This window comes from Epinephelus fuscoguttatus, linkage group LG23, assembly GCF_011397635.1.
Source record: "Epinephelus fuscoguttatus linkage group LG23, E.fuscoguttatus.final_Chr_v1".
NCBI classification, from domain to species: domain Eukaryota; kingdom Metazoa; phylum Chordata; class Actinopteri; order Perciformes; family Serranidae; genus Epinephelus; species Epinephelus fuscoguttatus.
This window is the reverse complement of record NC_064774.1, coordinates 28901624-28913905: the sequence shown is the minus strand read 5'-3', so window position 1 is coordinate 28913905 and position 12282 is coordinate 28901624. Positions and strand designations below refer to the sequence as shown.

Here is a 12282-nt window from a genome sequence, read left to right as displayed (position 1 = left end):
CTAGCATAAAACAGGCTTAAAGCCTTAAAAAACTGAACCTCCAACTCCTGAAGGTTTTTTAAGTTTGGCACTTCAGCCATTGCTATCCTGGAATTTTGGAGCCAGAAATGACAATATTTGGACAACAGAGGGGAGACAACCCTCATGCTAGCTGCTACCGTAGTTAGTATGATGCATTCACAGCTATGGTTTAGTGTGACAATGTAAATGCTAATGCTAAGTTTTGTTAGCAAAAAATAGGCTTAAAACTATTAAAACAAAATTTACTTTCTGGGAGAACTGAATGTCTGACTTCTTTTAGGATCTTTTGGTGCAGCCAAACACTAAACAAAACGTTTTAGGCAACTAAAAACATTTAACTTTCATGATCTGAAAACATACTGAAATAGTGACAGCTATGGCTAAATGTATGAATTAAGGTTACCTCATGGTTTACATAATAATTGTCGCTGTGGTCACAATTTATCAACGGATGGCACCCAACTGTCATCCAAAGCATTCACGTCCTTAATTATATAACTTTCAGCCATGATACCATTTAAACAGCAGAGTTATATAGAAATTCACCCCCAAACAGTTGTCATAAACAAGAAAATTAAATTTCCAGACCAAAATAGACTATTTACATTTATATTTCTGCTTTAATTTGGGCATTTTAACATGGGTGTCTATGAGGATTTGATTGTTTTTGGAGCCAGCCTCAAGTGGCCATTAGAGGAACTGCAATTTTTATTTTATTTTTTTTTATTTTATTTTCAGCCCCGAAGATTGCTGCCTTCTTTTGTAGCAGCTCACCAGTGAGTTTGAATTATTACAGGCACTGTTACACTGTAAAATTAAGTCTCATTTTATTGAATCGCCTCAGTCTGTGCATCCAATCAAGATTGACTGCTTTGACTGATTGTGCTGCTTTAATAGCTAGCCACCATCATAGTGCAGATATTTCATACATTTGTAGCACTTAGGCTATTATCTGCAACACTACAGATGAGTGTCATTTTCTGCCGTTTATACTGTAGTTCCCTGAATGAGCTATAAGCGTAACATAATCTCACTTTCAAATGGTAATCAGACACTGATTATATGCAGTGGAAAACACGCACGATATTACTTTATGAATAAACATGTGACCTGCATATTATTAAGTTCTTTTGGTAACGTGGTCTGATCTCCCGCATGTCAAGATGTACTTTGTTTGTTTGTGATTTATTGTTTGCTTTGCTGTGGTTTGTTTTGGAAATGTAACAAGTAATACAAGGATACTGAGGGTTTCTCCTGCTTTGGCAAACATCTCTGAGTCATGTTTGCTTTTCATAAAGGATATGACAAATATCCTTTTGCACATGGTGTCCTCAATCTTGCATTAACATTTCTAATGAATGCGGTGAGTATGTGAGAGCGGTGGCAGAAAGGGCTCTCTGTGTCCCGGAATTTAGGCCCCACCGTCCAGACACCAGTCGGCTGGAGTAATCAAGTGTGAAGGTTGTGAGGAGCAAACAGCCATTAACCTCCCAAACACAGGCCGTCATCGCCGTCTGCAGAGGACAGAGGGGAGGGCGGGCGTGTATGTGTGTGTGTGTGTGTGTGTGTGTGATTTTCACTGTTGGTATGTGAATGAGAGTGAGTGCCAGGGTGTAGTATAGGATTTTGTATGTGTGTCCTTTATTGCTGTCTGATGGATAGAGTGGATAGTGGATGAGTGCAAGGTGCGTGTCTGCAGCTAGGACTGTCATCAGTTGGGTAGAGAGGATTGTGTGTGTGTGTGTGTGTGTGTGTGTGTGTGTGTGTGTGTGTACATCTGGGTGTGTGCAATGGTGCTTGCAGCATGCAAGTTTGAGGCCTTGGCTACAGTCTGGTAAATACTCATTGGCGTACTTTCAGACTTTCACATATATACTCTGGCATTTTTAACTATTTATTCTGATTTGTGGTCAAATCAGGCCATGCATCCCACACTGTCTGCCAATCCAATATGATCTCAGCACACATTACTCCCATATGGCGGTGCAGTGTGGCTGTGCTTGGCACGCCCAGGCCTGTGACCGCCTGTTTGACATGCCACTGTGTCGGCTGGTGTGATGCCATGCTGAACCAACCCATCTGCTCCAGGCCGAGCTGGCACGAGGGAGAACTCATTGGAGGCATGCATGAGGAAAAAGGGCATTGGACCTGGGGTTTGGCGAGGCATGGCGTCCAAAAATCTACTGAACTACTGCCCTCAAAATGGTCCAGAGCATAAACAAGGGTGTGATGGAGTGTGTGAGTGTGTTTGTTTTCAGTCAGCGAGTAAATACACTTTTGAAAAGTGGATAAGCTGTCCACCTTACTAGCTGTAGAAGGCTTCCACCAGCCTGAAACTGCAGGTGAAGTCTTTATTATGTAAATTAATTTTGCATATTATGAAAGTATTATCAAGAGTGGTGCTTTCATGAATTAATTCTCTCCTGAAACTGTAACTGAGGTTTTGTTTGTGGGTCAGTGACAAAGAAGTCGAAGTAATTTAAAAAAAATCAAACCAAGATGCAATCTGTTATGAATATAAAGCATGCAGTTTTACAGTGTTTGTGGATGTCTTCCTCATGGGGATCGCCAACTGAATGTCATAGTTTACTCACCTATTTATGTCTCGTTACATCACGGGATAGAGGTGTATTTATTGTAGGTGGAGAGCTGTAGGATTAAGGTTGTGTTTGATAATGTGTGTGTGGGTTCTGGGAGTGGGATTGCAGGTTTGCATGTCTTAGGTGTAGGCCAAATTTGGTCACAAATGTTCCAATACATAATGATTGGCCTTTATACATAAGATGTTTGTGTAATTTAGGTTAGTGTGAGGTACACAAAGTTCAAATCAAGCAGCAACCTCGGGCTGAAAAATGAAGCCAACATGGAAGTGCCAAAGACTGCAGTTCTTTGAATGGCCACTTGAGGCTGGTTCCAGATGCTAGTCAGTCCCCATAGATCCACATATTAAAATGCCCAACTTTACAGTAAAAATAAATCTGTTTACAGCCTTGCACAAAAACAGTTCTGGTCTCTATATCTAATTTCCTCCTTCATGACAACTGAATTTTATAAACTCACCCATTTCCATTTTATTAGGGCTTAAAGTTGCACATAATTAAGGGTGGGCTGCTGTCTGTGACCAGCTGTTTGCCGGTAGTATCCTCAGCTTCTCAGTCAGATCCACCCCTTGCTCCTCCACAACGCCAATAATATGGTCACTTCTGGCTCCAAAAAAACCCAAGATGGCGACGGTCAAAATGCTGAACTTGAGGCTTCAAGCAGGAATCAACCAATGAATGAATGACTTCATAGTAGCTACGTCCACTACTTTTACAGATGTTAGAAATTTAGTGAAAGAATAAAGAAGATTTAAGGTCAGGTAGAAGTTATAAGAGTTAGAAGTTATGGTTAATGCTTGGTGAAGGTTTAGGGTTAAGATTAGGAATGTTAATCAGTTAACTGCCAAGATTATTTTTGACCAGTTGTGCATGTCTGTCAATAGGTTAATGTTGCCACCTTTTAGTTTACTGCACTATACACCAACTAGGTCTGGTTGGAGCTCTTTAGTGCTGCCGCTTATTTGGAGATGACCGCTAGTAATGCCAACCCAATCCAACAGGAATGCTATGGAAACACTGTGCACACCCTCTGGTCCCCCCCCAGGTTGCCCCATTGAGTAGGTGTCCCAATTTTGAGCCGCAACCCACTTGAGCATTACTGTTAGCACTGTTGGCAGCATCAGCATGCTAGTGGTGCTAGTCGACGGCATTACCAGCAGGAATTAAGGGGTCAGCAGGACCTATGGGGTGCATAGTGCAGAGCAGCCAAGGCTAACATTAGCTCTACCATTGGATAACGTGGCTACCTGAAAAGTGGCGCTTAACTTACTGAGTAAATGGAGCATGGGACCAAGGGAAAGACTGCTTGTATTTCATGTACATTTTCATTTAAAATTAACGGATTAGTTATCAGTTAATAGGTATTGGGCTACCAAAAACAAAATCAAGTGAAACTGACATCCGTAATTAGGACTGTAGCAATTCAGCTAAAGCCACCAAAGAATACGTCCAAGGCTATGCAGTCTCCTCAAAGTCACGCCAGACCATTGGGCATGTGTGCGAATAGGATTGAAAATATGTGTAACATTGGATTGGAGCAGGTTATCAGTGTGTCTTTCAGAACACATCAGGGGTCCTTTTCAGTGCTGCAATGAGATGTTCAGTATTTATAGGATTTGTTCATTTGGGTGGGAGGAGAGCATTCAGCCGTTTGAACTTAAGAGGCAACACACTGTGAGGCTCTGTTAAAAAAGAATCGATAGCAAGTCAAGCGGATTCAGAGGAGATACAGTTCAGGAAGGTGTTTTAAAGGCAGAGATACCTGGGACAGATCAGTTGTTTGTGGATTTCTGTGTGTCTCTGTGTGTGTGTTTTCTAACAGTAGCTTGCAGTGCAGGGAAGTCATTTGAGGGTAAGGAGAGTGTGTTGGAGGAGGAAAGGATTGTTAGAGAGACGTACAAGGATATGGCAGGGAGAAAGGGAGAAAGTGTGTGTGTGTGTGTGTGTGTGTGTGTGAGAGAGAGAGAGAGAGAGAGAGAGAGACTGAGGGGGGGTGGGGGCGTTCCTCTTCATTACCGACACTAAGGAGCCATGCCAGGAGCACAGATGGCAGAGGAGAGAGGGGGGGCTTGAGGTTGGCACATAAATTGCAACACACACTTGCACACCGCATACATTCACACAAAGCAACATAAAAAAAAAATATGTAAATCCAAAGAATAAGTTATCAAAGCTCAATATGCTGTCTTTACAATTGTGATATACAAGTCAGGTATAGCAAACAACACATTCACATGGATATTGCCCACAAGACCACCTGCCCACGCACACACGCACACACAGACACGTGTCATCAAGCCATCCCAGGGTGTTCTCATGCCAGTCTTTTGGCCAGGACAGCAACTGTGCTGACACTGCATTTCTCTCCTTATCTTTTGGCAGTCTCACTTTGTCTAACAGCACACACACACGCACACACACTACCGTCCCATCACGCTCCCTTTTCTCCAACCCCTCATCACCACTGATGCTATAACCTAAGACCTAAATTAACATTTTAACAGCACATTTTTAAAATAAATAAATTAAAAAAAGTCTCTCTCTCTATCTATCACTCACACGCACACACACTCAGACCCCCAATGGTCCAATTAGGAGCACTGGTCTGTTTGCGCGGCAGGAAAGCGGGGCGCCCTGTTTGTGTGTGGGAGATGTATCTATTGTGCACAGCATGTACTGCTCTCCTCTGCAAGGTTGAACGGAAGAGCAAGCAGTCACACTCTCTCTTTACTTCTCTCTCTCACACACAGGCACACACACACACAGACCTCCCACAAAACTTGGAAGCAAGAAAGCCATGTAGTCTCAGTTCATAGCCTACAGTACCTACAATACAATATACCTAAGAAACGCCTACCACCTCCCCGTTCTTACACTGTAGCTGAAATCTCTTTGTTGCATGAAAATCCATCTTCCAACACCGGCTATGCATTTTTAAATTTATACACATCATTTACCGTGGACACGTAGCTGGATATGGACTATAGAACATAAAACATCTATAAATGTTGATCGATTGTTAGCAAAAATAAATGTGCAGCTGCTATCGCTTTGTCAAGTTTAAAATTGTCTTTTCAGTGGATGCAAAAGTCATTTTTCCATCATATTTAATAACTTTGAAAGCCCCAGAAAAGAAAAACATTGATTAATGGTTTTAATGATTACTGGAAGAACATTTTGCATCCGCTAGCTTCGGGCTTTTTCTTTTTCAAATTTCATTTCAAATAAGATTTTTGCTCTCGGCACATGTACAGAGAAGGAAATGGCTTCCAGGTGATGGTGCCATATGGTTACCTTATTTTAATACCTTTTTACATTATTATGTGACAGTTGTTGTGCAATAACTGTTTGAAATTAAGTGTGTTTGGTTCACGTGTGCTTCTGTTGAAACAGTACACACATTTTAGATCTTTTTTCAATTAATTTTAGACTGCAATTTTCTGTCTGACACATGCTTAGTTGACACAGAATCACATACGCAGAGAATAACACAGTTAATTTTGTGCAAAATAAATTGCCTTGTATAAAATGTCAATGTAATATACTTATCCATGAAGACATTTTTTAAACCTATTTCCAAATAATGCTTAGTTTAGTAGGATTTGTTAAGATTAATGTCAATGCAGTTCTGACACGAATGAAAGTTCACGTGCATCACCCCCCCACTGCTGATGGCCCACTCCTGATTCCTGACATTTTCAAATTGCATAATGAACATTATTATTCAACAGCAGCCATTCAGAACATACAATAACAACCCTGCAGCATATCTCCTGTGATTTTAGTTGCAAAGAACTAAGTGCATCCTCTTTACACATTTTCAAAGTGGTTTGCACTAGCACAAGTATGTGCATACATCTGTGTGTACAGTACAGTGTGTCTAATTCACTGTGCTTTCCCAGATGGGTGCACAGCAGGGGGTTGCCTGAGGTCTATCACCTGGTAGTGAAATGCTAATCATGAACATAAATAAAGTCCTACGCTTATACTGCACGCACACACACACATATTCCCACTTCGATTACAACATTATGCCTTTCTTGCTAAACTGGAATTTTCTGGAGACATCTTTTTTTATCCTCCTCTTTTCCATATGAATTCACAAAGAAGCCAGGCATTACTATTCCCCCCTGGTCAGCATTTGGTCTCTCTGGTTGGATTTTTATCCTCCTCCGCTGTTCTGCATGAAAAATCCATTTCAATCAGCTGGTATCCACCCTCATCCCCACATTTTCTGTTATCTTCTTCCCCTCCTCCATGTCTTTCTTTCAAGACCTCTTTTTTTTAACCCACAGAATCAGCGTCCTCCCTTTTTTCCTGAGAGTGGGGCTGCTGAGCCGAGAATGAAACACTATACTGTGTTTCTTTCTTGAGCCATTTTAATTGGACTCCAGTCCACTGTTATATTTTCTTTTCTCTCATGTGTGCTTGCGAGTGGGGATGCACAAATGTGTGTGGCTTTGCAGAAACTCATGACCTCAAAAGTCCCTGAGTGCTAGTTGCTCATAATTATTTTCTCTTCCAGGGAATTTGAATCGCAGAGCTTGAACTTGCATTCGCAACTGTATCTCATACTTGACGATGGCACGATCTGTCAAACCTCGTAAGAGGGAATATGACGCTGTTGTGGAACTGGACATAGTAGTTAGGGTTCCCCTGTTCAGTTCAGTCAGAGGCATTTTTAGGGCAAAGCATTGTTCTAGGATATTTTTATCTGTTCAATGTTACATTTTCTTTTGATCTGTGACAGTAGATTAGAGACTTTCCAAAGTGACAGTGATGAAGATAAATGTATTTTTACCACTGATCAAAATCCAGCCGCATCACTAGAATAAAATGTCAGTATTGTATGTTACTGCAAACTACATACATGTTACATACATTGGTTCCTTTCATATGCATCATAGCAACATTTTTAGAGTGACATAGATCAGATTACATGTATTTGCAGTATCTCATCACAAGGTGGAGGGCATGGATGGATGTCATGATACCTAGGTGAGATCAAGCAGCAGACAGTGGCAAACGACAGTATATGAACAACAAACAACATTTTCTGCCATGTTTGTTATGACAAAACCTGGTATTTTGTAACGGCACATTGTCAGCCATGTTTGTTGCGACAAAATTTAATATTCTCCCAGCTGGCACTGAATGTCACTCCCCTCAGAGAGACACTGGACTCTTACATAGGAGTGAGTTACATAGATGTTAAATTTAAGTTGGAATGAAAATTGGGTTGACTATGACATCCTTTATGGCTAAAAGTTGGTATGTTACGTCAAGGTGACGTTGGTATGAGATGTTTGAGTGACGGTGGATTTTGGTTACGTCACCCAACGTCTCACCCTAAAGTCAACCTAATGTCAATAACGACCTCTAATGACATTGGTGGCCAGCTGTGTAAAGCCAAAACATGATCTTTTCCAACCCCCTGCTTTTTTGTGCTCAGACTTAACCAAGTTAACCACAGCGATTTCACAAGAACTGAAACTTAAAGGGCATAAAGTTTCAACACATCCACTGCATATGAAATGTACAAATGTAATGTATCTGTATTTTCCAGAAATATACAAAGCCAACATTTATTCTGGCAACTGGGTTGCTTCATCTTAATTTCAGTGGCATTTGAACGTACAGTGGGTTTTTCCAGCCACCAGTGTGGCTAAGTTGATTGGGGCATGAACTGTCTCGTTAGCTCAGATACATCATCACATCCACTCCCTCCAAGCAAATGTTGACCTGCTGACACCCCTTGCTGTTATCCCTGGACCCGGCAATCTCAACACAAACCACATATGCCTGAGCGACCCTGACAATGACTTGCCCCCATGTATGGCTGCATGACTCATGACTGGCTCTGTTGTTGTCTACTGTTGGGCCAGCAGCAGACTTACCAGGGACTGCCCGTGGCCCTATCATGCTGTGGCACTGTTGTTTTGGCCAATACATTGGCTAACACTGATCGCTCCTCTTTGGCCGGCTTCAAGCCCTCTGGCCAGCATCAGACTTCAGCGCACTTGTTAGCTTAACAACCGTGTCTGGGAAGCTCACTGGGTTTGCTGTGTGGCCAGAATCAGTCGAGGATGGTTCTGAGTGACAATGGGGATGTAAGCTGGACCACACATTAGACTGGTTTCATGCAGAATGCAACTGAAACAAATCTCAAAGTAGTGTTTAGTCCTGTTTTTACTTTGCAACATATTCAGTTTGTGAAATGCTCCTTCTATTTTAAGCATTAATCTGAGAGACATCTTGATCTCTGTGCCACTTGTACACAGTCAGAGCAAACAAACATTTCTCATCTCTCACTTCCTGATTGTCATGATGGAAATGTTGTCATCACTGACTGATGAGCAGCCTCACTCCCTGAAGTTGTTTTGATTAGGGTTTAGACATAATGATTATACAACTGTGTTCAAGTACTCACTGCTGCAACAGCAACCACACAGCCTGAATAGAGACTGATGGCAACAACCCGCAGCCAATGGCTGAAGGCTCGTGTTCCATTGATCCGATTGCATTAATCAAGGTTGTTTACAGAGAGAACACAGCCACCAATGATGGATGACTGCTGGTAATTACGCAACAGCCCGCAAACATCACACCTCTCATTTATGGTGTGCTGACACAGTCAATGAAGATAATCCACAGTCCTGGCTATTTTTACACTAGTTAAGAAATCTCCCTGACACCTCTTCAGCTCCCACACGTTTAGAAAGTGCAAAGGAAAAAGTGACAGGATGAGAGGGGATGGGAATAAAAGAGATGAAAAGAGAGGGAGCTTCTGTTTGTGTGATCACAGCCCTTTGCCCTGCTGATCTCTGAGACAAAGTGAGAGGGCACAAGTGGCAGGATGAGAATTAATTGCATTTTAATAATCGGCAGCTCTTTTATTAATGAGCCCTGCGTCCCCCTTTGTTTTCCAGCAGTGAGTACTTCCCTCTGCCAGTGGCTGAATTAGAGGCTTAGCGACTCATTTAACCCTGCTCTCAACTTCCTTGTTTGCAGTGTTACCTGGGCAGTAAAGTGAGGCTTCACTTTGCTGTCAGCAATACACCGCATTGAGCCAACACCAGGTGCTTCATCAATATGTGGTTTCGAAGCAGTCATTGTTCTGCTGTAACACCCACGGCATAATGATCTGGGCGTAAAGCCAATGAATAAATATGCCAAAAGGTAATGTTTTAATTTCAGAGTCATACTCTTGATCACAGCAAGTTATTCGTCAACCTTTGACCCCTACGACCAAGTGTGTGACTTGCATCCCAAACTTTTCCTCAAGTGTTGTTGTTACTGTGTCGTGCTTTGCTCCTACAACCTAATAGGTCCCTCGCTTCACTTTTATACCACCTTTTGCCCGGAGCTTTTTGTTGCTTGGCTAGCCCATCCAGAGCAGCCCATATATCTTCAGCCCCCCATTGTTAGTGGTATTATAGCCAAATGGCTCCTGCTAGGTGTGCAGCAGTGGCCCTTGCTCTCCTGCGGCCTGTAGCAGCCAAGCCAAATAAATATTACATGGACCCTATTCTAAAGGGTAGCCATTCCCACTCATTTGTGCTGCACTAGACTCTTATAACTTTTACAATCTTACATCAGCCAGCCGGCTGTGCTGCTGCTGCTCGGTTGCACTTTGTTCCTCCGTTTCTTAGTTCTTCTCTTGGGTTCTTTTCACTCTTCTTTATTTCATCTTCATCCGTTTTCATATTTCCCCCTCTGTCCTCCTATCTGTCTTTGTATCAGCTCTAACTTCTCTGCTGGCAACTTTCAGCCACTCTTTGCAGCAATATTGTAGCCTTTTCCTTTATATTTACTTCACACATGGTGTGATCAAAAGTCTCTCTTTCCAATTTCATGTGGCTGAAGACAAAAAGCCCATGAAAAAAAAAACAATATAATAAAAAAGAAGTAACAGGGGTAAATGGGAAAACAATTCTCCAGTGGGCCATGTGTATGTTCTTTCCAGGCAGGGCCATCAATTGATGGGACTTTTTTTTTTTTTTTTTTTTTTTTTTTCATCTAAACTACATAATTCCACACACAACTGGGAAGTGGACAATCATATTTCACCAGGCTGTTCTATATCATCCAGTCGAGCACCTGGTATAATACACTCAGGCTGCAGCCAGCCAACTAGTCAGAAAAGTCCCTGAAAGCAGAGTAGGATTTCTAATATTAGATCTGCAATAAACAAATCATCAGCGCTAATGGTGTAAGAAAGCCATTGTCTTTGGATGTCACTTTTCTTTATTTACCAGCGACAATGGCCCTTGCTTCACTCCAGAGCTGCCTAAAAGCGCACAGAGTACAGAAGGTGGCTTAATGGAAGTGACTACTCTCCTCCGGCATACTGCTATTTCAGTCTGCCCTGCTGCTGTTTACAGAATCCTCCTTCTTCCCTCTTATCACTGATTACCTTCACCTGGGTACCATGACATTGTGCACGCCCACTGCTGGCAGGCCATCATTTCAGCCTCTGAAGCCATGTGAGAGATGACTCCTCTTTGTTGTCACATCACATACTTCCTCACTCTTGTATGCCTATTATTGAGCCCTTAAACAAACTTTGACAGCTATTAACCAGTACCAGCCACTGCCCTGATTTTAGCCGTGAATCACGTCCACTCGTCAATGAAAGAGGAATCCATGACTGCTGTCTCAATCAAAATCTCCCCTGCTGTCACTCCCTAACGTCAGCAATTTGTTCTAATGTAGATGTAATAAGGCCCTGTCATTGGCAGGATATAAATAGCTTGTTCCCCACTTTGAAAATGCGTTTATGTAAATATGGCTCCAATAAGCATTCTCCATATGCATCAAACTGTTTCTTTCAGAGGCAGAATAACAACAAGAGAGGTGAGTGTAGGAGAGGGGAAGGGGGACAGCATTTTGGGGGATGAGCAGTTAAACTGCTAGATTCAGCCATCCAGACTGTCCTAAACACGACTTAATGTAACGTCTGTAACACAGCACCTCCAGTCGTCGTCGCTGCCTGTTCTAATTGACTTCCTCAACTGGTTATTTCTCCCACTGCCTTTGACGACATCATGCTGCAACACTGTGAGCTTTTGAGAGGACATTCGATTTTACAGTCTGTCAGGCTGGATATTTGATTCCTTTCATTTCCACTATACAGGGAGAATCTATAGTGTGAATGTGTCTCACAAACATGCAGGTTTTCTCCACTGGCACTGTCACCTACTGTGTATGAACTGTGTGTGTGTGGGTGCATGAGTGGGCCCGCACAGCATTCCCTGCTGTGCTGTTTGTGATTTGATTCCCCCCCACTCCACTACCACAGGCAAAGGACCCGAGACGCTGTTCGCGGGGCAGAAGCTGAACGACAATGAGTGGCACACGGTGAAGGTGGTGCGAAGAGGCAAGAGCCTGCAACTGTCTGTGGATAATGTCACAGTGGAAGGTTAGTTGTGTTCGCTACATTGAGGGATTAATTTGGGGTGAGGGCAGTGATCAAGACCTCAGTGAGTGTGAGGATGTAGTCACAAATCCACATGTATTACTCCACCGTAATGCATCCACCCACATAGAGTCAACTGTTGTGCCATTTGTCATTAACGACTCAATTGAAAGTGGAAGGTGACTAATTATGATGATAATGAATCAGACATGGAGGTGGCATGTGGTTTGTTCACTTACTATT

The 12282-nt window shown here is 42.4% G+C and overlaps 1 protein-coding gene across 6 annotated transcripts in view; it reads left to right on the top strand.

Moving 5' to 3' along the window:
• nrxn2b (neurexin 2b) overlaps positions 1-12282 on the top strand; it is an 812698-nt gene that overhangs the window by 411784 nt on the left and 388632 nt on the right. For all 6 annotated transcript variants that reach the window (XM_049567815.1, XM_049567813.1, XM_049567811.1 and 3 more), the window contains one exon: positions 11923-12042. In XM_049567815.1, coding sequence (XP_049423772.1) covers positions 11923-12042 — 120 coding nt within the window. The remainder of the gene's footprint in view (positions 1-11922; positions 12043-12282) is intronic.